Genomic DNA, 27000 nt, shown 5'->3' on the forward strand with positions numbered 1-27000 from the left:
GGCATTTGTCTCTGTTGTCGGCTGTGATTCAGATGGAGACTTGTCGTCTTCAGTAAAAATGTGATTATTGTACGGGTAAATGCCTATTCTTCTAAAACCATTCGATATATTTGTCGGTGTCATTGCCAATGGCAAACCCGTCGCTACTAATTGAGGTATGTCGTAAATCGTGATCGTTTTTCCGGGATTGCTGCAAAGCCATGCAGCGTGTGCCATTCACGGACATGTCTAGTGGCTGCAGTTTATGCGTGCAATGGAGTGGATACGAGAGTATAATCACCCAATTTTTTAGCAAGTTCAACTGTTTTAATCGCCAAATATGACGAATGGTTATCCAACAATAATAAATCCAGTGGTTCCTGATGATTTCACATGTTGAATAAAGTGTTGGATAAAGTCATAAAATTCGTCATCAGTCACCCAACCGCTTCCATTACCGCATCCAAACTGAGTGAACCTTTTTTCATTTTACGCATAGTTGCATCATAATTAATTTGGCATGCACAAACTCATTTTATATTTATTTTTTATGCTTACCTCTTTTTTCCTTTTGCACAGAGAATTATCTAATAAATACATAGGTACTTAGTAGGTATCTCATTAAAATTAAATCAGTGAAAAATAATATAAACATTTCATTCTCTACCATTACAACCATATTATATATATTTGATTTATGGGAATGATCTCCATACTAATGATGACAATTTATTGGTCTCCTGATATTGAATAATCATACTTTTACAAAACATATTAAAAATCACTAATAAATTTAATTCATTATAAATAAACCTATGAATGGTTTATTGCAGTACAGTAGAATCTCAATATAATGGATCAATGTGGGTGAGGGGATGTCCGTTAAAAGCGAAATTCCGTTATATAAAAACGCAAACAAAATCCCGTTTATTCGTATTCGGATGATATCTCCAGACACAACCGTTGTGGAGTGATGTTAATGTTCGATGTTGACGCAGTTGCTTTTGGTAATCTAGTTGAATTTCATTATATGACGAATAGTCAATAAATGTTAGATCGTCAAGATGCGATCTTGTTTTTGGGCGTGTTGTTTCTTCTTTCTCGCTATATTCACTTCCATCCTCATTTTCCAAAACTATTTTCACTTTCAGTGATGTTGTGATACCCAGAGTCACCTTCATCTACTTCCATCCATTGTAAACTTATTGATTTAAGTAATAAATGCATCCATTCGCTTCCAGTAAACAAATTAAACTATTGTGCAGCTGTGTGAATTAGCGGCCAGTGTTGCAAACGTCAGTGATACATTCAGTCTACAGCAGAGACGGCGATACGTGTCACATGATTATCATGCGCAAACAAGCGGTGACACTTGGATTTAACCATGTATAACATTAACAGGATGTTTTTAACAATTTTCACATTTGGCCGGATATTTTGTCTGTTATATCCGAAGTCCGTTATATCGAGGTTCTACTGTAAAAGGATAATATCTTGATAACCAAAATCAATATACAGTTGACAGATAAGGGTTTTTGAAGTTACACTTCTTTAGGCGCGTTTGGAAAATCAGATCAGAGTGTATTTTTGGCGTGTGACATGTAACACATAATTTATTTTTTCACACGAAAAAAATCGCACTTGATTGGATTCGAACCACGATTGTTCGGTTATCAGCCGAACGCACTGCTTTTACGCCACGGTATGATAATGCAATCGTGACGATTATACAGTATAATATTATAGTTTATTCCATTGCCTAGGCAGCGAATTTATTATTATATGTACGAAGAATAGTTCCGTTGGGCCATTTCTAATTCCTTACATAAACAAACAATTATATGTCAGATTGGCATTTGGTACTTTAAAAATAAAAGCAATGAGAAACCATTATATAATTTAGTAATATAAGTTAAAGTGTATAGAAATAAACCAACGGCGTTCCAATAAGCGGTCCTTTTTCTTGAGTGTGTAATTTAACAAGATAATTAAGAGCTAGTCGAAGAATCCAGGTTATCACAAGTTTTGTTTTCGTTTTGTTACCCCAAAGAAATATAACTTCTAACGCGCGTACATAAGTACACATACCGATATTTTTTTTATATTAGTTTCTAACATTTGTTTTAAACGACTATCTGAATCTACAGTCATTCACAAAATAAATAAATACATCAGACCTCAAACATTCATTTAAGAGTATATACAAAAAATTTTAAATATCATATACATTGTAGGCATCATATGGGGTTTTGAGATTTTGTTATTGTCAGTTTATAAAAAAAAATAGATAATATTTGTATTATCCACGGATTATTCCTAATTAAATTAATGTGTTTTAATAATTAGTAAGCGAGATAGCCGTAAATTTCACAATATTGTTTTATATTAAATTCTATTATTCTATCCAAAATTTATAGTTCATCATGATCTATTGGTGTGATGTAGGCGTTCGCAGCGTGTGCTCTTATTTCAGAGTACAGCGCATCTTGCGTGTAGCCCTCAATCGTGATCCCGCCTGACATCTTGGTGACGCCGTCGATCCTCTGAAAGAGTTTAACAGTTGGATAGCTTCCTATATTTTCTTCTTGGCATAGCGCTCCGTCCCTTTGACAGTCTACTTTACCGCCTACAACTATATCTTCTAGTTTCTGGAAAAAATATAAAAACCATCAAGTTAGATTATTTTAAACTAGAATAAAAATTATATGGCATTCATGAACACATTGTGTGTAGAATATCATATTTTGGTTTGTGACGTGGAAATTGTGCTTGCTGTGAGCATGGTATCGAACCCCGAAAAATCGTTAAAACCACAAGTTGCGGTGAAACTGAAAATATTTTAACATATTAAATTCTTCTTCGTTTTCATATCCCGTACTGTTGAGGATCGTAACTCCTTTTAAATATTCTAGTTATGTGTCTCCAACAATCCCTGCATTCCACTGTCTACATAGCTGAAGGTACGGAACCCTTTGGAGACATACCTTACGAGAACTGCTCTTTCACATATATTTTTTTTCAAGATGGAAATATTCATCCCGTTTGCTGTCCTTGGAAGACTAGCATGTGCCTCCAACACCACATCTCAAAGGCATCAATCTTTTTTTTTATGGTACAATTTGTACATAAGGAAAATTGGTTCATTTTCATATGGCCACTTCTTTTCCATTAGTACCCTGAAGTTACATGATAGGTGGGTCCGACGAAAAGTCGAATGCGCGTAAGTTGGGGTACATACAACTTTCCATATAAAATAAATACAGATTTTGTACATATTAATATGAAACATAAAAAAGTTATTTTGATGTCGATGGCTATAGATCAGTGCTCCGCAACCGGTGTGCCGCGAGACGATGCAAGGTGCGCCGCGGTGCTTTGCTCCCAAATTTTTTTACGTACATGGCTGGTAATATATTTGAGTACCTTTGAACACAAATAAAAGCATATTTGAACACAAATTACAAATTTGCGCTTATAGTAAAAAAAGTCGCCTGCGGCGCTATTTTACTACGCCACTATTAATATTTTAAAACATGCGGTTGTAGGATAAAATTTATTATTATTATTATGTCACTACTCATCAAATAATTATTCTTAATCCGACAACCAATCATAACTCAAGTGGATGTATTAATAAATACAATTTCTATACATACATGAATCAGTACCATTAATTTTACCTCGAACACCATTTGAAAAACGCTATTTTAGAGTATCACACTGTCTTTAACCTTAGCGATAGGTAGGGGGACCCCCTTCAGGATGTGGGGTCCATGTTTTGGTGTATAAATTGTTTAACGTATGGTGTGCCGCGGAATTCTGGGAAGACCTTTGGTGTGCCGTGGGTGAGAAAAGGTTGCGGAGCACTGCTATAGATGATTCGGTGTCTATGTTTCCTAAAATTTTTAAGGCCTTTTCAAATGAGCTGAGAGCTTCTGTCGAGGTTGCAATTGTCATGTGCTTTTCTGGTGGAGCTGGGTCTGAAGTTTCGGATCAAGAACCGTGTAACTCGGGGTATTACTGTATTTTAAAGTAATTCCTTCAAATTGATGCATTGTAATTAATCATTCATTTATATCTTTATTACTATTTGAGTTTTCACCATGTGTTTTTTATTTTCATTTCTTCTTCGACATTCCAGGCTTATTGCAGAGGCCATTCTCAAGAAACAATGTATAAAAGTAGGTATACAGTTTGGTGTACGAATGTGAACACTGGTCAGAGAATAGTGTGTCGAAAAATGTCATGGTTAGGTGACAGCGACGATGTCTAAAATGGAGACCTGTTTTGCCAGACCGGACATTGGACTTTGCTGAAAAAGCCGGTAGCTTTATCTGATGTCATAAACTGAGGTTCCAATTAATATTGTTAGGGTTCCAATTTTTTTGATATACACATTTCTTTGAGCAATATTAAGATTCGTACACCTAACAATACACTTATTATATCTAGTGTTATTATCTTTTGAGAATGAGCCTGAAATGAAGAGGAAGAAAGAAGAAGAATGAACTCAACCACAATCCAAATACCGACAAAGATAACAAATAACCGTGGTCACAAGTAATTCCATTTTATGATTAGATTTTTCATGAATATATTTTTAAAATGTCTGTATTAACAAACCTGTATAGCGGTTACGAACTCTGGTTCAAATTGGTGACAGAATCCACACCACGGTGCGAAATACATGATGACCCATGTACGATCCTCTCTGAAAAAAGTAAATTATTGAAAATATGTCACAGAATGAGCAATATTAGGAGACAAACATATTAAAGTTTCCCTACTAAGATGTCTTAAGACTTATGTCTTATGACTTTGACCGATCAAAAGTTTTTGATACTAAACCGTCTGGTCCGATAAGTATTTGGAGACGCGAGCGCGAAATATATTATGGTGCATGTCGCGGACTATCACGCTGTCACGGCGACAAATTTAGTTTATGGTTTCGTCATTTTGCAGAATATTTTGAATGACCTCCACCTCTGTAAATTCAATGATGGATAGTGCCAACTCTAATGTATTAGTATTTTGAATTATTATTCATGCTGATTTCAATTAATTTTAACAGCTTCTACGTGTGTGTATGTTAAAATTATTATATTCATAGATAATATTTTGAACAGAACCCAACCTGCAGACCATAGATAATAGAAACATTCTTATAGATAATACATAGTGCCAACCGCTAAAAACAAAAAAACGTGATTTGATATGACAGTCGAAAAGTGTAGGCATGTAGAAGATTATAAAAACGTTCATTGAGTCATGCAGGTGTCGATGCAGTGCAGTTCAACGTGAGGTGACCTCATTGTTGTTTTGGTGATTTCGGCAGATTTTGCTAACTGACAATGTTCATTTAAAGGTTCAAAATATGCTACGGGATGGGAGTATCAGGCTGATAACATTTTAAACGACATTACACACTTTTTCCCGTAGCGGCAGCTTATTGTGATGTCACGTGATTGTAGACAACATGCACCATAATATAGTTCGCGCTTAAGTTTCCATTGTTGAATGCAGTTAGCAAGATTCGAAGCCGTAACTCACCGATAAAGATCACAGCACACCAAAACATATTCTACATCATAGAGAGTTGAATATACTTAACATTACTAATTTTTATTTTAGATATATAATTACTAACCTTTTGGAGAGAAGACTAGTTCTGTAGTTGTTGCTATTGAGATTGACAATCGATGATGGTATGAATGAAAGTACCCATTTGTGTAAAGAGGTTGAGTCTCTATTATGGCTGGAATATATTCTGAAAATATATAATTACATATTATCACATTAATGTTATTATTTTATAAAAAATATTCTTAATTGGTGAGATACATAAAGATGTCAGGCTGTTATAAGTCACAAAGCATCCTTATATTGATTGTCAAACTACATAGGCATCAACGTTCCCTCTAATTTTTCTATTGCGTGTGCGGATAATCAATGCATCTGAGCAGTGGCATAACTAGGGTTGGTGTCCTCCGGTACGGAAAATTTACAACCCTCCCCCCCACAAACACACACATACAATTTTTCATTAAAACTTTACTTTTAAGGTATTTATTAAGTAAAAAACACTGCTTTTTGGCATGAACATTTTACCGTTTAAAAAATATTGTAAGAACTGTGACGCTTTCACAATAAAGACTACTATGAGACTGTGCCTACCGACAATGTTTTTTGCAAGTTGAAACATGACGTCAAAGACTAAGAAATATAGAGGACCCGGCACATGGGTGGTCATTGATAAACACTAAAATACGTATCTTCTTTTTGTATACTTTGGCACGCGATAGAATGGGACGGATATAGTGATCCCACTTTACGTAAAATATCACTTGCATGCCCGCGTTAGTCGCACTTGACCTTCGCCTTCCGAGAAATGAGTCGAAGAATTGTGCAAGTGATGGTTTCATGCATTCGAGTAAAACTAAAATCTGGCAAAGGGGATGAAAATATGTGTGCAGACACATTTTGGTAGGTGTGCGCGCGCACACCTTACAGGGAACATTGATAGGCGTATGCATGTATCAATAATAACTTGGATAACTATTCGATTTATGATTTTTATTTCTGTAATATATTACATTTCCTACATAAGCAGATGTAAGTTCATTATGAGCTGCAAAAGAAATCAGAAAAGGGAATTTATAACATAGAATTTGAGCCAGATCATAATTTGCACATAATTAGAATTTGCATGGAAGACGAGACAACCGCTTGCTTGTATGTTAACTGAATAAAAGACTGAGAACAAACTGTTTCACTACACTAGTGTCAATGGGCCTCATGGCCCATTGTAGTGCTACAATAATACTGTTATGGGAGGCGGGTGGGGAATCCAATAGAATTAGAGAATAGAATTCTGAATTTTCCTGCAATAATTGACTCTTGCATGGTGGGTGCGCATGCACAATAGAACGATAGTGGCGAACCTGCCGGAAGAAATACGAACTACACTGCACAGAATATTTTATCGATTATCTACGAACCTGTCTGAATCTGTTAAATAGCACCATAAAATGACAACAATAAGATTGGAGAGACAGTCAGCACTTTTACGTGTAAACAGTTATTATTGCGATAGTTTAAAATACACACTATTGGTGCAAGTAAATCCATGCACGTGTACAGACGCTATTAAAATATAATATTAAACTTACGCCATCGTATTGAGCCCTCGAGATCCTGTTGGGTAGAGTCTTATGGTTGGATAGGATCTTATTCCTTGTTGAGAACAGAGTTCCACTTGCAATTCGCAATTCACCGCACCGACGAATACTTTTTTCAAATGTGAAAGCTAAAAATAATTCAACAAATAAACCAACTGATTGCATGTAATACATATATTTTTTGTTCATCACCACAGTCACTCCTGACTTATGTTAATATGCTGTCAATTTGAAATTAGTATGTATGAATAAATGAACATAATTGACTAACCTTTTCTGCCATCTTCCGCCATTCAGGTTGAAGTTTTTGACAAGGACCGCACCATGGCGCATAAAATTCCACTACATACAAATGAGATTCAGCCTTATTCCCAAGTTCCTCTTGGAAATTATTCATATTCAGTGTCTTCACTAAAAAAAAAAATAACATATTATATTTCATGACTGATATTTTGAGATATATTCGACAATAAAAATGATCGATTCTTAGAGGTTATTACAGTACCATAAATAGAATCCTCAGTTATACTACCCTCAAAATGAATAATCCTAACCCACAATTTTGTCAAAGTGGAGTGGAGTTGCTTTTTTAAAACCTACTTGTAAAATCCATCCTGATTATTATTAAAGTAAGTACAGTACATCATTTGGTTATAATTATTTGAGGTGTTCTATTTCCAAAAACAGATAAGTCATCAAGATATTTCATTAGCAACAACTTTAAAGACATTTATTTATTTAAGTAAACATGACATAACAAATCAAAATTCAAGATGTTCAAAACATGAGATTTACATTATAACAAATATTACTCTCACGAGAAGAAAAAAAAACAATTTTATACAATAAAATAAAGTTTCAAAAACAAAATGCAAAGTACATCATTGAAAATGTCTATGTCTTTAGGGAGCACATTGATTAGTCTTGTACCCCTTGTTAATGGTGCCTGATAGGTTTGACTCAAGGAAACACTGTTATAACCAAGAATAGGTCATGGCTGGTACCACATAGGTAATTGACAGGTGCATATATATTTAAATTCTTTAGGATGCCAGGATTGGAAACCATCCCTCGTGATAGCAGGCAAAAATGTTTCAACAGCAGAAGTGACCTACGAGATTCAAGAGAGTGAAAAGTGAGCATGCCTTATAGAAAGGCAGTCGAAAAGTAATAGTTAAATGTCTCAAAATAAAGATATCGAAGAAATTTCTTCTGGACGCGCTCTAAAATAAACTTGTATGAAACTTCATAAGGACTCCAGATAATAGACCCATATTCAAGAATACGTATGACATTTGGATTCTTGAATGGTTTTAAATTGAAATTTATCTCTTCTTCTAGTTACCTAAGGTTATTTATTTGTGCAAGTGCGTCCAGTGACATTATATTCAAATAAAATAATGATTTTTAATTACCATAATTAGATTTCATCATCCTAATGAATTCTACGATTGCCTGCTCGTTGGATTCTCCTTGAAATGTGTTCACAGTACTCGCATTGTATATTACCGTTGTCGGGTAACTGTGTACATTGTAGCGAGAGCATACATGTGAATGGATTGCACAATCCACGGTTCCAAACTAGAAAGAAAGATTGTTTTATGTGTAAAATTAATTGACAATTTGAAAACTGACGTTTGTGATCCAGCTAAAATATAAATCTATGCTTATAAGGGTAAATTCAGGGACTTCCTTAATAAATTTGTAAAGAGTTCGTTGTGATGTTGACGGTGGAACTATGGCGAAACCTGAGCTTGTGCCTCGCTCACCACAATAGCTCACTGCACTCTGATAGAGTCACGGCTAACCGTGTATACCGTTGTCAGAGCAAGCAAGACTACTATGCTAAGCTGAGTCAGGGCCAAGTCCGGCCCAAAGTTAACTGATTGTTCAAGGCCGTGCATTGCCTTATATAGCAAACTAGGCGGCCCCTTCCTTGCCGTCCAGGTGATAACGCCGGTGCGCTTCGGTGGGGGACGCCAGATAGCGGGGACGCGCGGTGGTGGGGACGTTCGCGCTGACTGTAGGTGACGTCCGATGTGCGAGCGAGAAAGTATTCGGAGACCCCGCGCTATATGCTGTAAAACCTATAGCAGTGAATACTATATTGATGTCAAAGTAAGCGAAAAAGAATATGACAGATGCTCTGCTTTTTACTAAGTAAATACATTTTAACTTATCATAAATAACTCAGACAGACAAACTATGATGAGGTTTTTTATGGTTATATTGAAATAGTATAATTTCACGACTTGCAGCATATTTCCACAATTCAACCAGCGATCGAATGACGGCCATTTCCATAGATAAAAAAATATACCATATTATTATAGATAGGAAATTACAAGTGATTCCAAATTGCCCCCCTGGAAATGGAACTGGATTATTCAGTATAATTCGTAAAGCAACCACCTCTGAAACCATGGGTAGGATTTCAATCGCATGTCTGGTAAAAATTACATGTTTTTGATACAGTATAATATATACTCAATGCGTTGGGTAAATGTACCAATCCTCGTAAAAAAAACCTGTAGTTATACCTCTTTTCCATAAAACCCCATATCATCGGTGAAACTAGAAAAATGTGTAACTCCGTTTTAATCGAAAATTGACTTTGAATGTGGTCTAGTTATCTACCCGTCTTGCAAATGATGTAATTCCAAACAAATTGTAACATTGTTAAATCATGGTTAAATGATTTAAATCCGTAACCATATATTTGTATAGGAAACCATAATGTTTTTTGTCTCTCCCGTAGAGTAGTGTTTTTGGAGTTACACAATTTTCTAGTTTCATCGACGATATGCTCTTTTCAAGAGAGGAAACGATAATAATAAAAGGAGGTAATATAATGGTTTCACAGTTATCTATTGATTTACCTGAATTACATCTGGTGTAAAGTAATTACTCGCTTTTCTCAAAGCTGGCAACATCTTTTTGCAAGGTGGGCAACCTGTTAAAAGCCATCCAACAATCCATGGCGTTCCTGTCAAAAACAATAAATTACTCTATTTTTAATTACGTATTTATGTTGATTTTGAATATCTGTACCTGAGCCAATGTATCCTAAGTAAAAAAGACTCAAGAAAATGCAATTGATTATTTCAAACCCTTAATGTAATCAGTCGACTTATGACCAGGAATTTCAGGTGTTTTTTTTTTTTAATAAATATCATCGTTCGGCACACAATACCGCTTTAGCGACAAAAACAAAATTGTGCAGGAGAAAGAAAAAACGCGCGACACATTCGCGGTGTTGCCTTGCAAATCACATATGCGGTGTTACAAAATGCCTATTAAAACGTCAATTTAAACAAATATCCAGCATTCTATGAATGGACATACGTGGAGATTTATATTTTGAAACGAATGGCGTCAAAACATACATTTCGGTAAAATGGTCGCTAACGCGGCATTGCATGCTGAACGACGATATACTTATATGGTGAATTAGTTCTGAAAGATATAATAATTGAAAACTGACTGCACTAAGATAAAAATGCCATAGGATACAAGCTTAAAAGATTTTTTGCTACTGTTCGGTTATCAGGAATACAGCGGAAAACACATTTTGAAAATACCCAATATACTGGATTATTTGTTAGTTTGGGTTAGTTTAGGTTAGGTTAGGTAGGGTTAGGTTAGGTTAGGTTTGGTTAGGTTTGCTTAGGTTAACCTAAGAAATAATCCAGTTTATCGGCTATTTTCAAAATGTGTTTTCCGCTGTATTCCTGATAACCGAACAGTTCCGTTTTTTTTAAATAAAATGAACAATCACATAAAATCGTAAATATGTAACCAAAACCAGCAGCCAGGCATTTTAATTTTTAAATAAAAACATTGTATGGAATGTTGTCAATGGAGAGAATATTTTTCTATAGTTACCGATTGACCATAATAAAAAAATTGTTATCAAATCGTGTAATAAAAAATCTCTTATTTTAGTAGTTCGATTTGTCCGGTTATAATCCAACATTTTTCTCACCTTCCGCCATAATTCTGTTTAAATCTTGAGGCGATAGAGCGTGCAAATTGGTGGCAGCATGTGTTTCACGAGCGAATTTCTCGATGGTGTGAAGTGATGATCTTCCATTGTGCACTTCGAATGCTCCGCCTTTTTTCAATATGGCCCATGTGGGATAACGTGAGATATGAAGTGATGCACAAAGGTCACTGCTTTTGGCGCAGTTCACTTCACCTTTTGAGACAAAAATTAATCAATTTAATAAACACATGCAATTATTTTAATAAAAACCATTCGATGTATTTATTGGTGGCAGTCGGGTACTCCAAGCATGAGGTCTCGATTCAAAGTTCTTCAAAAAATTACTGTTGTAAATGATCCTATCGATTAGAAATCTTTACTAAAAGATTCCTCCATTTTCCATTTATGAATGTAAAAAACCTGGGTGTCATCAATCTACTTTTCAAGATGACACTTAAATATTGTATTAATGCCGGTTGTGAGAGTGGCTTCAAAAAATACAATTATCCAGTGATATTCAAATAATGTCGCCAACAACGAAACTGAAGATAGCCAAATCTCCTGGTTAGGCAGAGTCAATAGACAGAAGACACAAATCCGACCAATACTGACTTACAGGTCGAAGTGTTGAATTCTCTGAATTCTCACCAAGGCCGATGAGCATGCACTCAATATGTTTAAGAAGAAAGTGCTTCATAGGATATATGAGCCTATACTAGAAGGAGAACAATGGCGTATTCGGCATAACCTGGATCTCTACATCTCCGATGGGTGGGCCATGTAGCAAAAATGTACAGTGCTCAACCGCCGAGGGCAACCCTGGATACTAGACCAAGCCTTATTACTATGAGCAATGTGCACGGTCAAGTAGTCACAACATTATTTCAACAGACAGAGGTAAAACACATTATTTTTTAAGAATGGCCTCTGTAGCGAGTCTGAAATGTCGAGCAAGAAAAGAGAATAGACAACACAGTCTCAATATCGAAAAAGATAAATCTACTGTAACATCTTCACTTTTGATATTGCAACAAGCTACACAATGAGCATCATCGTTTACACTATTTAATATGCAGTTGAAATTTCTAACCTATATTAAATCCGTCAAGTAGTCCATTAAGTTTTTTCAATATGACTGTTTTTTGGGTATCCATTCCCAATGTAAAGCAAAGTAGCCATGGTGTTTCAGCGCCTATTCTCAACTGTGTTCTAGCATCCTAAAAATAATCAGAAAGTACGTATGACGCATTGTGCAAAAAAGGTTTGAACCAACATTAAAGGGATAACTTTTTGTGTTAATACTTCATGCCAATGCCACGGTATTTTAGTATAGTGATGGTGATAAATTTACTACTCGTAACCCAGTTTCGCGTTAAAGTTCAATTTATAATAAATTCAAATTGTTAGGTTTATCATATTATTATTATAATTCATTGAATTGAATGATTAAGTGAATCTAACACTGTGTTGACATGCTTGCGGTTTTAGCTAGAAATACCTTAGACAACATACCTTTTATAAAAAAGGGTAGACCAAGTGAGACTTGAACCTCATATTACAAGCATATAAGTCACCTGGGACAGTGAAAAAATGTGAAGTTCTCGCGTCTCGCGGGTTGGAGGTTATCAAGCAGTGGGGTTGGAGGTTGGGGTTACCAACGGGTTGGAGGTAAGGCTGTTAAGATTCAACATAAATAGTGCACACTAAACTTTGTCAGTCATAATTATTTGTTTTCATTGAACTAAGAATACAATTTGCAGATGATGCTATTTAGTTTTTAAAATTCAATTAAACCATAATAGTTTAGGTGTGCTGTGGGCGATCCGACACAATAGTGCCCACTTTTGCATACTTATTTGTTTTCGTTGAATTAAGAATACATAATATTACAGATGGTGTTGGGTTAGTTTTTTAAATTTATTAAGCCCTGCCTAAACCAAACCATAATCGATAAAAAAATATTCTTCTATTTATAAAATATCTAAAATGATGTATGGTTTAATGGCATACTTTTGGATATCTAAATATTTTTTCACTATTATTTAGTGGCTTCGATTAGGCAGGGTTTTATTTAATTGTAGCTCAATGAAAACAAATACATTTGACTGATAAAGTTTAGTGTGCACATTTTTATGTCGGATCTTAACAGCCTATGTCCACCCTTCACCGCTGGTATACAGTACTGAATAAACAAAATTAATAGTATGAAGTTTGCTTCAAATTAATCTGCAATGTGAAATGACTTGCAGCTAATATAATCACTGCTTTAATTGTCTTTTTTCTAATTTATCTTTCATATATTATGTCTTCGTATTCTAGAGAAGGGTTCTTTTAATGGCTTTGGCATTATGTATCTAAATTTAAGAATCAACTACCACTAGTCTTTATTTGTTCAAGTGTTTAATACCTATCAGAAAAAAAATATTTACAATACAATGTAAATATTTACATATTCAATACAGACATTTTTTGTCTATACTGAAATATGTGATACATATAATACAACCTCGGTTTTGACTTACTTGGAACCCTTCTTGATCAAGTTTCCGAGCTTCGGGCAATAGATTGAGAACTTGATCCGCAATGTCTCCATATTCATCACCGTCAATTGGCTGCATCATCGGTGATCCACTTTCGTTTTCTTGCCAGAATATTATTTTGGACGATTCGTCACCGGACAATTTGGAGATGACTTTTTCGTCATCTGTGAAACCAACCGTCACCAGACCCCGCTGTAAGGTCAAATTTAGTTTCATTATACATTCAGGGTCTTATCAATAGAAGTCACCAAAAAATGATTACATATAAATATACAGTGGCATAATGTGACGATATTTATTACAATATTTCTGAATAAAATAACTTTAGGATTTTTTCTAATCAACAAATCGTTTCCTTAGTGGATGAGAAAACTGAACAGACAGTGAATGATATGAGTTTGAATCATACACAGTAAATTTACGTTTCAAAATTTTTTCTAATGAGTATGTTTCAGTAGTTTTTCAAAATTACGTATTTTCCAAAGTAGTTGGACTCCAAATAGCAAGTCTTATTATATGCATTTCGTCTTAAGAATCGGCAGGCATGAGTCCATTATTTTCTTCTTCTATTGGCAACTCTAAAAATAAAATAGTGGCTCGCGTTCTGGTTTGAAGTCTGTTGCTTTGTATACAAAACCTACATAAATACATTTCTCGGTGTTTTACATGATTATTCACCTACATAAAAAGAGGGAGTATCTTACAACAGGTTCAGAAGTTTATATTCAAATATCTACTTTGATATGGCAATATGTGAAATGTGTGAAATGTCAATTTGAGTCGAACTTAATTATACTCTATCCAATCTCACTATAATACGTATTCAAGGGGTATTTTGGCAATACTGCACATAGAATCATAATCAGTAACAGGGGAATGTGAAATTATAGTGGAATGTCATAATAGTAGAAGTGAGATGTTCTCTTCAAATGAACCACAACAAGTCAGTAGATCAGAGGTACTCTTTTGCTTCAATTTCAACATTTATGCTCCTCTACAGATGAAGGTTTTTGTCAACATTTTTAGTATTTTCAATAAAAAGAATCTTACATTCTCAAAACGTGTGTACATGAAGTATTGAATAAAACAATTTAATTAATAATTATTATCAAGTGAAAGGACATCATAACTAAATTTGGATAAGTCTTGGAACCAGCTATAAATCATGTTACATAGTAGGTACATATGTGATACATATCTTACTTTGATTTAAATTACAAAGTTGGTTGCCTTTCCTCGGCTGGATTTTGAAATATTTCCGATAGCGCAGTTATTATAGGAATGAGGGATGAAAGATCAATGACTTAATGGATAAAAGCGCTCACCCGGACGGGGAATGACGTGGGTTTCAATCCAATTTCTTTCTAAAGTTATTCAAAAGATTTACCATCAGCTTGTCGTTTGTTAATATGTAGTTCTAAAATGACCACTTACCAAAACTGCCGCAACTTTTATCCTGGTATTCTTATCTGGGCAAGGTTCATTCGGAGCACACAAGAAAAGAAGCCATGGCGATTTTTCCGGATCAATATTCTCATCTATATCGGGGATAGTGTATAATTTTGATAGGTGATGCATTGTAAACCTCTCCATGGCGTCAGCCTGTGTATTTCCTTCATATTCCATTCCATCATTCATAGATGCCTTTACAAAAAGATAGATTAGTTACGGGTATACTTGCTTGGATTGCCAAAAATTAATATCACAAGTATGCTAATATACATTTTAAATGCATATGTGCGTTGTTCAGGGAAACTGAGATTTAAGCGACAAACCAGTAGAGTTAGGGAACCACTCGAAATTGGCTGTCAAAACTGAATATTCACGTCACCAAAATACAGTAGTGGTTTGGAGATTATTTGATTATTATTATTATAATGATACATTTAAAAAATATATACATGCATTTATATTAAATCCTAAAAGCAGTAAATATATCGAAGTAAATTACTTAAGGACATACCTTTTCATTGTAAAATAGAAGCGTGGGATATTGCTGTATTTGTAGCCTCCAGCAAAGATTTCTGTCATCTTCGCAATTGACAGCTCCTATTTTGACCTGAGAAACGTGTATCATATTATTTATTTGAGTAAGTATTCTAACATAAAAATATATATATATCATTTCAAAACAATTATTAATTGCGGTAAATGACATTTTTGCATTTCAAGGTAGTCTTGAATCAAATCGTATTTTCGGATTAGTACAACAATATACTCATTTTTATTAGCTCATAAACCAGTTATCACAATAAATTGGACATACATAATTGGATAAGTCACCAGTTTTTGTGAGTCATTAATATTTTCATGTCTAGACTTTCTGACAAAAGTATACCTCATAATAGTTTCCCTCTTATAAAATCAAAAGGAAAACAAGTCTGAAAAAGAGTTATATCTTCCAAATTAACCATGATGCATAAAGGAGAAGGAGGACAAGTCGAATCAATGACGCTGAATTAGTGTTAATTTCACACAGATAAGACGTTTTGGCTCTCCTAAAAAGTAGTGATTTTAGACTTGTTTCACTATTCCTTTTACACAAAGAAATGCTACTCACAACACCCTCAAGAAGTTCAGATAATTTTCTCCATTCTGGTGCCAAGTGGTGACAGTGACTGCAGAATGGTGAATAGAAGTTTATGAACCAGACACTGTCTTCAACACTGCTTTCTGAAAAGAAAAAATAGTGTGTGATTTTTAGCAACTCCAATCCTGGACAAAATGTTTTATCCCGGGTTTGGTAGAATTATTAATATTGGCAATTTTTTACTGTTTCAAATATGAATAAGTATGACTTTTTGTCAATGAAAAATATTAAAAACATAAAGTTTTTTTTATTATCATTATGACAATAATATTGGTTGGGCCAAATATGGTGGCCGTCATTCCTGATTTCCCCACCTTACCTCATACCCTTATTTATTATTGTCACAAGTGACCGGCAGTTACAGGTCATGAATCGACTGTGATTGCAAATAACATTCAGTTAACTCAAGTGATATCCAGAAATCGGAAGTGTTGCAAGCTTGCTGATAGGTTAGCCGTCGTTAACTACCGAGTGACTCAAAACGTATCTGTTCGACTTTCATCGCACTAAATCTGTTACGGTTTGAGTGAACGTCGCGTCTATATCATCCATCAAAGTGTACCGTAGGTTTACCGATGCGGGAACACCGAACTGCTTCCATCGCGCGCCAGCCCCCTCAACATAAACGTCAGTGTCTGGCATCATGTGTAAACCTCCCGTTCTAGATCCGTAATCCACCAAATCACCTTCAAATTACAGTCCACTGCTAAAAGTGCTATCAATATAATTAAAATACTTAATGAGGAAAATTTTTCCTTATGTTATACAACTTTGGTTCATTAAAAAATTGGTTATTTTGTATAAAAATCATGTGAAAGCTAATCATAAGATTCTAACATTATCAATTTTGGAATTTCAGGATGAAGAAATAATAAAGTGGAATCCCGGGATTCAGGATTCCGAGATTGCAAACCCTAGACAAATTATATCATAGAGGAAAAAAGTAACATTTCTTTTAACTTCTAAAATTAATTTAAAAATTGTTAATGGCTGCGTGCAAAAATTTTTTAAAGCAGAATTTACTACATATTATCAAAGTTAACTTATACCTTATCTACGTTTGCATTGCTTATGACACATTATAAAACACCTGATGTTACGGTAATAAATTAACAGCTCTTAAAATATAATTTCAAGTAAATATTTATGAATGTGACTTGAAACAATCATGCTATGTTAGTAAATATTAAAAATCTTTTATTCAAACAATACATGAAACAAGTTTATTCAGCAAGTTGGAAATGTAGAGAAAATTTTATCGGGAATATAATGTTCACAAAATGTGTCACTATTGCTATTTTTTCATTTTCCTTCTCATATATTACTATTTCTTTCACAGCCAATCGCTGGCCCTTCGGTTGCAGCGATTCAAAGCAACCCGCTTACATTATCTTCATCTAGGATCTCATTTGAATATTCTCAGAGAATAAATAATTGAATTTATAGATGTCAACTTTTTTATTTTAGGCAACTCTCATATCAAAACTCGCCTCCTTCGACGCGACCGAGTTCCGAGCCACACGAAACACTCTAGCACGTGACATGTACATAGCGTCTCTATCGATACTCACGTCTCAAAACGTCAAAATAATAAGTATGCTGGCCAGCCCCATTACGCAAATATGTCATCGGACGCTGAAACAGCGATTAACCCTTTATAGGGCAAAGGTCAAGAACGGTTTATTTATCGACCACCTCATTTATGAGCTATAAGTCATACACTAAATATGGAAATATCAACCTTAGTGCATCAACCGCTTTGCATACCATCTTTTACGAAAAGTATTACGTAAATGGGTGTAAAAAAAATAAAAATTGAATTGTAACTTTTCTTATGATTAAATAAATAATATGTACAACCTGTTTATTTGTTTTATATATCATAAAAATATATTATAAAATCAAAAAAAAAAACACCTGAATGGGCACTGGTTGATAAAAAACCATCATAAATTATAGTTTTTCCAAATTTCTGATAGATATTTTTAATTTTTATATTGAAATTGTTTAAAGATATTAAATATCTGATGCAAAATGATAGAGATCGGTTTGAAATGAAGGAAAAAATACTTTGCCCTATAAAGGGTTAATATGTATTGGTACCGCAGAATTTTAAGCAGAAGGCGAAAATATTGGATTCATCCGTCAATTATTAGGCATAATATCCATGCACAGTAGATCGTTTATCGCAGCAAAACTCATCAAGCACCCAGTGACCAGCGGGCGCGCACTGACATCTAGATTTAAAAATGGCTGCATCGAGCGCTTTGCGCAGGCGCGGTCTGGCATGTTCTCGGCTCTCGCGATATCCAACATGTTAGAAGAGTCGATAGTCGACCTGTCGCATTTGTTGTTCAGTTGCATTCGACCAATCTGCGAAGCTCCATTTGACAGCATGTGTTATGATGATAACGATGACGTCACATCGACAGTTTCGACATGCGGCGCATGAGGCGAATTCTGATGTGCGAGCCGACTTAAAGTTATCTATATCACAAGTATTAACTATAGAAGTATCAAGCAGGCTGTGATTTTTCTCTTCAATAACGATGCATTGTGAACATCAAATGATGGGTTAATTTAATGAGAAATTTTCGTAATCTATCATTGCTATTTCATCATCATTCCAAAAGCTGTCTGGATATCTTTAATATTTTAGGTCAGGTATGTCAAAAGCAACGATTACTGAATGAATTTTGGTTGATCGCACCATAGACTCACAGGAATTGAGACGTGAAAATGAAAAAGCGTGTACGTTTAGTTGTAATATAATATGATTTTATTGAGATTTTGAAAAGGAGGTATTAACCATTCCTATTTGTATTTTGCAGCTTAGGTGAAAGTCAATTTTGAATAAACCACGAAGAAGCTTGCATGACGACATGTATCACTTGGGCCTGTTGCATGAGTGAGAGAAAGAGAAGAGGTGAATCCCCGTGCTTTAAACTGAGGTGTAGTTTCCATTTACAGTCACACAGTAGGCTCCTTTTACAGTAAGCCAATAGTTTGACGAGTGCAATATATGCCAAAACATATTATTTCCATGACTAATGGAACATTGAGTATTTTTTTGTGACACTCAAAGACAAGTGTTGTGTAATTTGTAAGGGTTCCAGTGGTCTCAGCCAAATATAATACGTTTATTCAATTTGAAGAAAAACAATGAGAGAGTCTGGTAGATCACTGCCAGTTTTGATATTGGATAGTAGATCACAGCCTCCTTTAACTCATTCGCTGCTGACTAGATAATGATTTTTTAATTACCACCTTTAAAATGCACGTTAATTACATTGATCGGCCGCCTGGTCATTACGCGCCAGGTGCGTCTTCAGCGTCCAAAGTATTAAAGTAGACATGTCGCGAGTGGAGAACTACAAGGTTCTAAGTGTTTGTCCTTGGGGAAACAAAAGTAACAATGAGGCAGCTTAGAATACTACTTCTTTGTTGGGTTTGTTTTTTCAAGGACGAACACTTAGAACCTTGTAGTATTAGGCTCACGATGTGTATTTTAGATCATAGAGCAAAATACTCATACAAGTTGTCTTACTTCGGGCACATTAAAACTATTTCTATAGGTTTGTAATTTTAAAGTCGACCGCCTGCATACGCTATTTTTGTATGGCTGGCCTGGCAGTCGTGGTCATATAAAGCGTGCTTATAGCAGATAAACACTTAATTGGCGTAACAAATCTGTGATATAAAGTAATTTTAACTGCTGAAAATGTCTCTTACCAAAGTCATCGTTTCCTAGTGTTGCTATAAGAGGATCATCATCATAAATTCCAAATTGATCTCTGTAATATGAATAACTATGATACTGCGGAGGAGATTGATTCTGGAACTTCTTCTTCCCGTAAAGATCATAATCTCTTCTCTTCGTTGGATCTTTTAGTATTTCGTAAGCCTCAGCTAATTTTACAAAATTATTGTGAGCATCTAGATCATCCTATAAATTGAAATTGAAGAGATACAATAATTATACACAGTTTGATTGCATTAATGGGATCGAATCAATTGCAACTTAATCTTTATTATGTAAATAGTTGTTTATATTAAAATTATTATAACAATTTACAGCATGTAATTACAATGATTATAATATTTCACGATAAAGACATTATCAGTGACTACTCAAATATGTATATTTTTTAATTGTATGAAATGGGGAAACCTTATCATTGAACACAAATAATAAAATTATTGAATGACCTACAGTCTACACACTTACCAGAAAAAATGGGTCAAGAATAAAAAATTTTAATCATAAAACTATATCCAGTAGGTATGTCATTTTTTCATTCATGTCACATTATAATAGTATGGCTATGTTTTTATTACATAGTTATTGAAAAATGCTTTCTAATTAAACAGTGTTATGAATTCATGAATAAATAAAGTTTTCATGAAATTAGCGTAATTTTTTTTTTAAGTTTTTATAAATATTGTGTATGTATGCATTTGCCACAATCGTGTTTAATCAAAAGCTATCCAAGTAGGAAAAATGGATACATATTATATTTTTTTACCATGTTCGATCCTAATAAGATCATAATATATTATGGGCAGAATATATTTGTACTAGCAGATTTTTGTTTTTACGAGAAATGGATGTTAGCCACTTGCTCAACATATTAGGAACATACTCTGACTCAAACACAAATTGAAAAATAATATGTGTACTTGCCAGACCCAAGATTCTAACCTGGGGCACACTACGTTATAGGCCGATGGTGATTAAATTAGAATATGACTGTTTAACTCTTCCGTAAAATATGACTCACAATAGATCTTCATTTGAGTAACAAACTTTTTATATTTTATATTACAAAAAATATATAAGTAATATACAGGAGGTCCTCATTATCCGAGTCCCCGCAGTTACAAATTTGCAGAAAAATGTAAAAAAACTATAAAGACACGTAAAAAACACAAGTCATCAACTGTCACTTTCAATCTTTCAATCCCACACTCCTATGCTATTTTTGTCTTGCTCACGTGTCTTTTTCTTTTCTAAACGTGCCCCAATTAAACCCATTTACTAAGTAATTTTGGACCCTGTTTTTCTCAGATTCGTTTTAAGAGGTATTTTTTTCGGTCCCAATTACCCTCGGATAATGAGAACCACCTGTACATATATATTCTTTTTTACATTACAATAGTACATGAGGGCGAATGATAGTAATGTACTAGTAGAAGTAAAATGATCACATGAACACCCAGGGTTTGAGAAAATCACATAAATATATTATGACCCCACCGGAAACCTGGAACCCCAAAATGAGAATCCAGTGCCTTAAGCAATGGACCACAAAGGGTGCCTAGTAAGTTTGTTAGTTGAATGTTCAAATTATGTTGATAATATAGATCCATTTTACTTTGAGATGGTTTTCAACTAAACTTCAAAGAATTCTTCTGTAAAATATGAGACATAGGATAGTTCTGCATTCAAACGATGAATTGTTATACGTACCTTTTTGTTTTATATGTAGCTTGACTTCTAAATGCATTAAGTAAGGATTTGATCGATGTAGATATCAAAGTACAGTGTCATGTTCTGAATGTCTTAAAATTATAATTTGTGAAGTTCTCTATAATATGTAAATAAATAAATTTGAGTTCTACAATATGCGAGGGACTTTTGTCCATTTAGAAACAATAAAATAAGCTAATTATTATTAACAGTGTATTCATGGTGTCAAGTGAATTGTATATTGAGAATTTATAAATAGAAATGAAGGCTGTATTACCGGATTTTTATCTGGATGGTGGACCACGGCGAGTTTCTTGAATGCTCTCCGTATTTCTCGCAGGTCTGCATCTTTCTCGATGCCGAGCAGTTTATAAAAATCTTCATCAGCTAACAAACCACATGGTAAATAGATTACGCAAAATACCAAATGGATAAATGATAAATTGAGCCTGAAATAAATTAAAACACCTAATTAGCGATTGATCTCAGAAAATATTAAATTGCTAGGAACATTAGAATATATACTTGATGTATGTAAAGAGGAAACTATTTCTTCGTTAAGAATAAACATAATATGTGGTTTTGCACAGTGGAGGTTATGTTTAGAATTTTTTAAATGAGTAATGGTTGCTAATCATCCATTCAACCTATTGGGGAAAACAAAGACGCATTGAAAAATAGTGTGGGAACGTGAACATTTTACACTAATTTAGAGGAAGGTGTTTCGCCCACTACTTATCAGTGCATGGAAAGATGTAGCAGTATGACACGTTAGAAACAAGTTTTTGCTATTTAAAAGTAAATGTTTTATGAAATTTATTATCGAATTATCATTTTTAGTACAATGACAGCCTCATCAAAGTATTATCATACTCATCAAAGCTTGGTATTTCTGCATTATAAAGACGCCACCGATTTATCAACTTTTGAGTGCACTGTGATGTTTAGTTTTCGCTGTCTGTCGTGTCTAATTTGACGTGGGACATAAAAACTCACAACCTATAATCTAGAATCGGAAGTGGAGATATAGCGTAGAAGTGTCGAAAACTTTTATAAATCATATGAGAATCATATCATAATATCATCTTATGAGAGATTAAGACTACTTTCCACTTCCTAATAAGGGATTGAGCAAATGATTAGCCACCGATCTTTGTAAAAAGTACGCTAGGATACCATCATTCTGGAGGTGTATTATTATATTGTGCATGAAGTGGACGTCAACCAAAATCCAGGTTGAAAATAAACCATACCATCATGCTCTCTAAATATATGTGATATTTTACAAATTAATTGAATGGGTAATATATTAATTAAGAAACAAAATTTGAAAATGCACACTGTTATTGGGGGCTCCAAAAAAATCGTAAAGTTCTTCAACAGAATTAGAGAGAGAGACAAATAGCGTGAGAAAAATGAGAAATGTAATATTACAGTGGGTCGCAATCAAAGCCTATATATATATATAATTATAAAAAGATTTATTTCTTTAATGGTGTGAATTGACAATATTCTTGGTGGAAGGGCATAGCATTGATTAAAATAAAACACAATATGTATTCGACATATCGACTGTTTAATCTGCAAACCAGCTAACTGCACTTTTCACCAAAAATGAAATTTTTGATGGCATTTCATTATAAAGCATGTTTTCCATGCTCACACAAAATTTCAAACTCCTAAACCTATAAATAAATACGTTATCGTTCTTCAAACAAAACAGCCAACTGCATGCAGGTGCCAAATTTCCAATATTGCAAATGGAAAAACTCCTCTCTTTAAATAAATTTTCTTTATATATAAATAGGGAAGCTAAAATAGAGTATTAATTCATATTGTAGCTTATTTGTAAAAAAAAAAAATTCGCGGTTCGCAGATTAAACAGTCGATATCTTAATGATCAGAACCAGTTTCGTCTGTTTCATCGGTTGTCATTTTCCCATTGAAGTGGATGAAACCAGATTATTAAAATATGTGAAATAAGTACTCCATCTAAACTGCGACAAGTTTAACGTGAACCGTGGCCGTTTCGATAACTACGATACTGACAAGCCTTTCATAACATATCGCAGCGCCACGACGGCGGCCATGACACTTAAACTAATAATTTTCGCACTTTATTCTATAGGTACTTATCGACCGCTTAAGTGATAAAGTGATAAATACGACGGCTAACTAGTGTAGGTTTGTATCAAAGTATTAGCACTTATTGTAACAATTACAATAAGTTGGTTGTAATTGTTGCAATAAGTGCTATATTTTAACAGCACCTCTCTTGGCCGTGATATAATTTATAGCGAGATAGACAGTTTTGACTGTTTAGACGGCTAACTTATTGTAACAATTATAATACCTCAATACAAATTTGTAATAAATACTATCACATTATTACTTTAGCGGTCGATAGTCGCCTTGTGTATAGAATAGACACCATGTTGTGTTTTATTTTAATTAATAAAAAGTTAAAATTAGATGCACATAGTAGTTAAACTTTCAAGAAGTGAATGTGGGAATAAATAATAAATAATATTTACTTACATATTTAATTATTATCTATGAAGATCAAGTTAATCAGTCTGATGAATTTTTTATTGTAGATTTAATTGCTGATGTAAAATATCTGCAAAAAAATAATAATATAGTTACTTATTGCAGTAAATAATTTTAAATGTGGGCAGGACTGTCAATAATATTCTCATTAGGCAATACATAATAATTGTGTTTGGCATATATTTTTTTTAAATAATTTAAAGATTATTTCTATAAAAGGTGACACATTAAATTTAATACTAGTGAAAGTTCGTCCTTCTAAAATAGTTATAAAACTGAAGGCCATTTAAATAGCTGAGCTTTACATGACATACTATACTTAGGATTTTTTTTTTTCTTGAGCATTTAATATTTGAAAGCAAATGTTTATTCAATCGAGAATACATTTGCCTATTGTATAAAATAAATTTACAATCGAACTACTAATATTACAGTCAGCCAGATGTTTTAGATATTGATATGACGATTCAGTATAATATATTAATCATTAAAAGTTAGAAAAAAAATTGTTTAATCTATGAATAAATCATCAAAAGATTTGATAGATTCTTGATACCTTTCACTGCGATAAAAAACTGTTTTTTAGACATAAATGATAGCTTATATTTAAAAAGTTAACTCCTATATGTATTTATTTAATAATACATAATTTGGCACGATCGTTTTAACTTGCTTATCTAAATTCAAATCGAAGCCGGAAGAATGCTTCATTATTTTTTTTATAAACATTCAGTGTATTCGTATTGTTTAGTTTGGTTATACAACAAAGAATACGTACAGACTGAATTAAACTTAAATAGAGCAATCGAAAGGATGATTACAAACCTACGTCTGCATGATTAACACAATTTATAAATTGAAAAATAACAGGAATCCTTGAGTTTTGACAGTAAATAGTTTGACAGTTCACAGATGCACAAAACACACATGCACGCAGATCGCCGTCGCCGTCGCAGAGCAGAGCAATAGACTAATAGAAAAGCCCATAGATGGCATAATGTAACACGTCAGTCGGATGCTGTGAATTTTTAAAATATACCTAATTTGTTTATCAATTTTACTGCAATATTTTTTTTTCAGTTAATAGTATCATTAAAACATCAATTTCAGTGAACACGAAATTAATAGTGTGTATTAATTCCTATCGACCACCACCATTTTTGAAAAAAGCTTTCACACCAAAGAGATTTAGTCCAATCTCTTTTCACACTGATTTGGCGCGCTAAACTTGAACAAGGAACAAAATATTGCGTAGACCAGATAAAGTAAAATAGTGCTTTGCTAAGGGGTAAGCGGGGTTTTAGGAAGTAAACTAATGTAAACTTATGAAGAATTAATTTCGATCAAATTACCGATAACTATAATAAATACAAAAATAATATTCTTGGTAGACGTAGTGTATTGCATTTTATTCACTAGTGAAAATTAACTAATTATTACCGAGCTACGCCATGAGTGATGCGTGTGTAAAAATGTTGCAATTAACAGAGAAACGTCTAACATTGCATATTTTTATGAATATTGTGTAAAAATAATCTATACTATAATTTACTATCGGTACTATAATTGAGTTTTATAGATTGGGGTTTATAGACTATGAGAAGGCGTTTGATTCGATAAAGAAATGTTCAATACTCGAAGCACTCAGAAAACAAGGAATCCCTGGGCGCTATATAAATATTTTCAATAATATTATATAATAGCGCAACAGCATCTGTTAATCTCCATAAATCATAGCGCAGATTTTCTATCAACAAAGGAGTCCGACAAGGTGATACAATCTCACCTAAACTATTTACAGCTACCCTTGAAGACTTATTCAGGCAATTTGACTGGAATGACAAAGGGATCCCCATAAATGGAGAATACCTGAGTCATCTGCGCTTTGCCGATGACATAGTAATTTTCTCGCAAGACTCAGAAGACCTCCAAAGCAGAATGCAGGAACTCGCTGAAGTAAGCAACAAAGTAGGTTTGAAAATAAATGTAACAAAGCAGCGCTCGGAATGGACAGGAACGCACCGGAGCGCCGTTGTGGTTCGTGGAATTCCAAAATATACCGTTCCGGCTCGTGGATTCATTTAAAATTGCGTTGCGGTTCGTTAGATTGAGATAATTATATATGAATGTATCTTTTAAAGTTTTTCTCAAAATTAAAAATTAACGAAGTTATGTTATGCCTGGTGTGCAAGGGTTAAAAATAAAAATTATGACATCCCTAAATTTCTTTCAACCTTATTATTTTGTGTCGATATGTCCAGGCCTAAATGCATTGTCTAAATAACAAGAAACAACCAGCTTCAAGCGTAAATTACTTTATTACCCAAAAAAATGTGCCTTGCTGACACTATTTGAAAACTCTTAAAAAATAAAGTATACATTGTTTAATACTTTCTAAAGGATGAAACATTTCAAATCTCAATACAATCTTGCCTTTGACCTACGCATTGTTAATTTACTTACCTACTAATTTATTATATTATTTTATTCGGAGTGACAAAAATTATTACTTCGCCATTTATTTTCGGGTGAATGAATTGTGTTTTCGATGGTTAAATTAGTACAAAAAAGTTTGATAATTTGACTCGTGCAATCCGCTATAATATTCCTATTAGTTGCCTTTTAAAATATTTTGTATTATTTAAGATATAAATACGTTTCTAAACAAAATTGTTTATATTATTAGTTTGGTGTTTTTTTTGCTACAT

At 33.8% G+C, this 27000-nt stretch overlaps 2 protein-coding genes across 2 annotated transcripts in view; both read right to left on the reverse strand.

Annotated features, from left to right (window-relative positions):
• LOC147078717 (uncharacterized) overlaps positions 1-27000 on the reverse strand; it is an 869452-nt gene that overhangs the window by 693995 nt on the left and 148457 nt on the right. The window lies entirely within an intron of this gene.
• On the reverse strand, positions 530-25256 carry LOC147078732 (endoplasmic reticulum disulfide reductase DNAJC10-like). Its single transcript, XM_085960397.1, has 17 exons — positions 25118-25256; positions 24281-24362; positions 22020-22191; positions 20005-20218; positions 16243-16355; positions 15646-15741; positions 15117-15326; positions 13665-13874; positions 12233-12359; positions 11143-11355; positions 10037-10143; positions 8573-8738; positions 7429-7568; positions 7149-7285; positions 5627-5746; positions 4603-4690; positions 530-2627 (listed from the first exon to the last, which is right to left on the reverse strand). Coding segments are annotated over exons 2-17 (2352 nt in total). The 5' UTR covers positions 24283-24362; positions 25118-25256; the 3' UTR covers positions 530-2390.

The sequence above is a fragment of the Rhyacophila brunnea genome, unplaced genomic scaffold (assembly GCF_057557595.1).
Source record: "Rhyacophila brunnea isolate RB1 unplaced genomic scaffold, BYU_Rbru_1.0 scaffold_11, whole genome shotgun sequence".
Classification (NCBI taxonomy): domain Eukaryota; kingdom Metazoa; phylum Arthropoda; class Insecta; order Trichoptera; family Rhyacophilidae; genus Rhyacophila; species Rhyacophila brunnea.

Bases quoted from the DNA above. Each gene is read 5' to 3' on its own strand.
- LOC147078732 (XM_085960397.1), bottom strand. The intron at 15,742-16,242 runs GTGAGTAGCATT...CACGTTTCTCAG, and splicing joins CTGAACTTCTTGAGGGTGTT to GTCAAAATAGGAGCTGTCAA. The intron at 5,747-7,148 runs GTAAGTTTAATA...ATATATTTTCAG, and splicing joins CGAGGGCTCAATACGATGGC to AATATATTCCAGCCATAATA.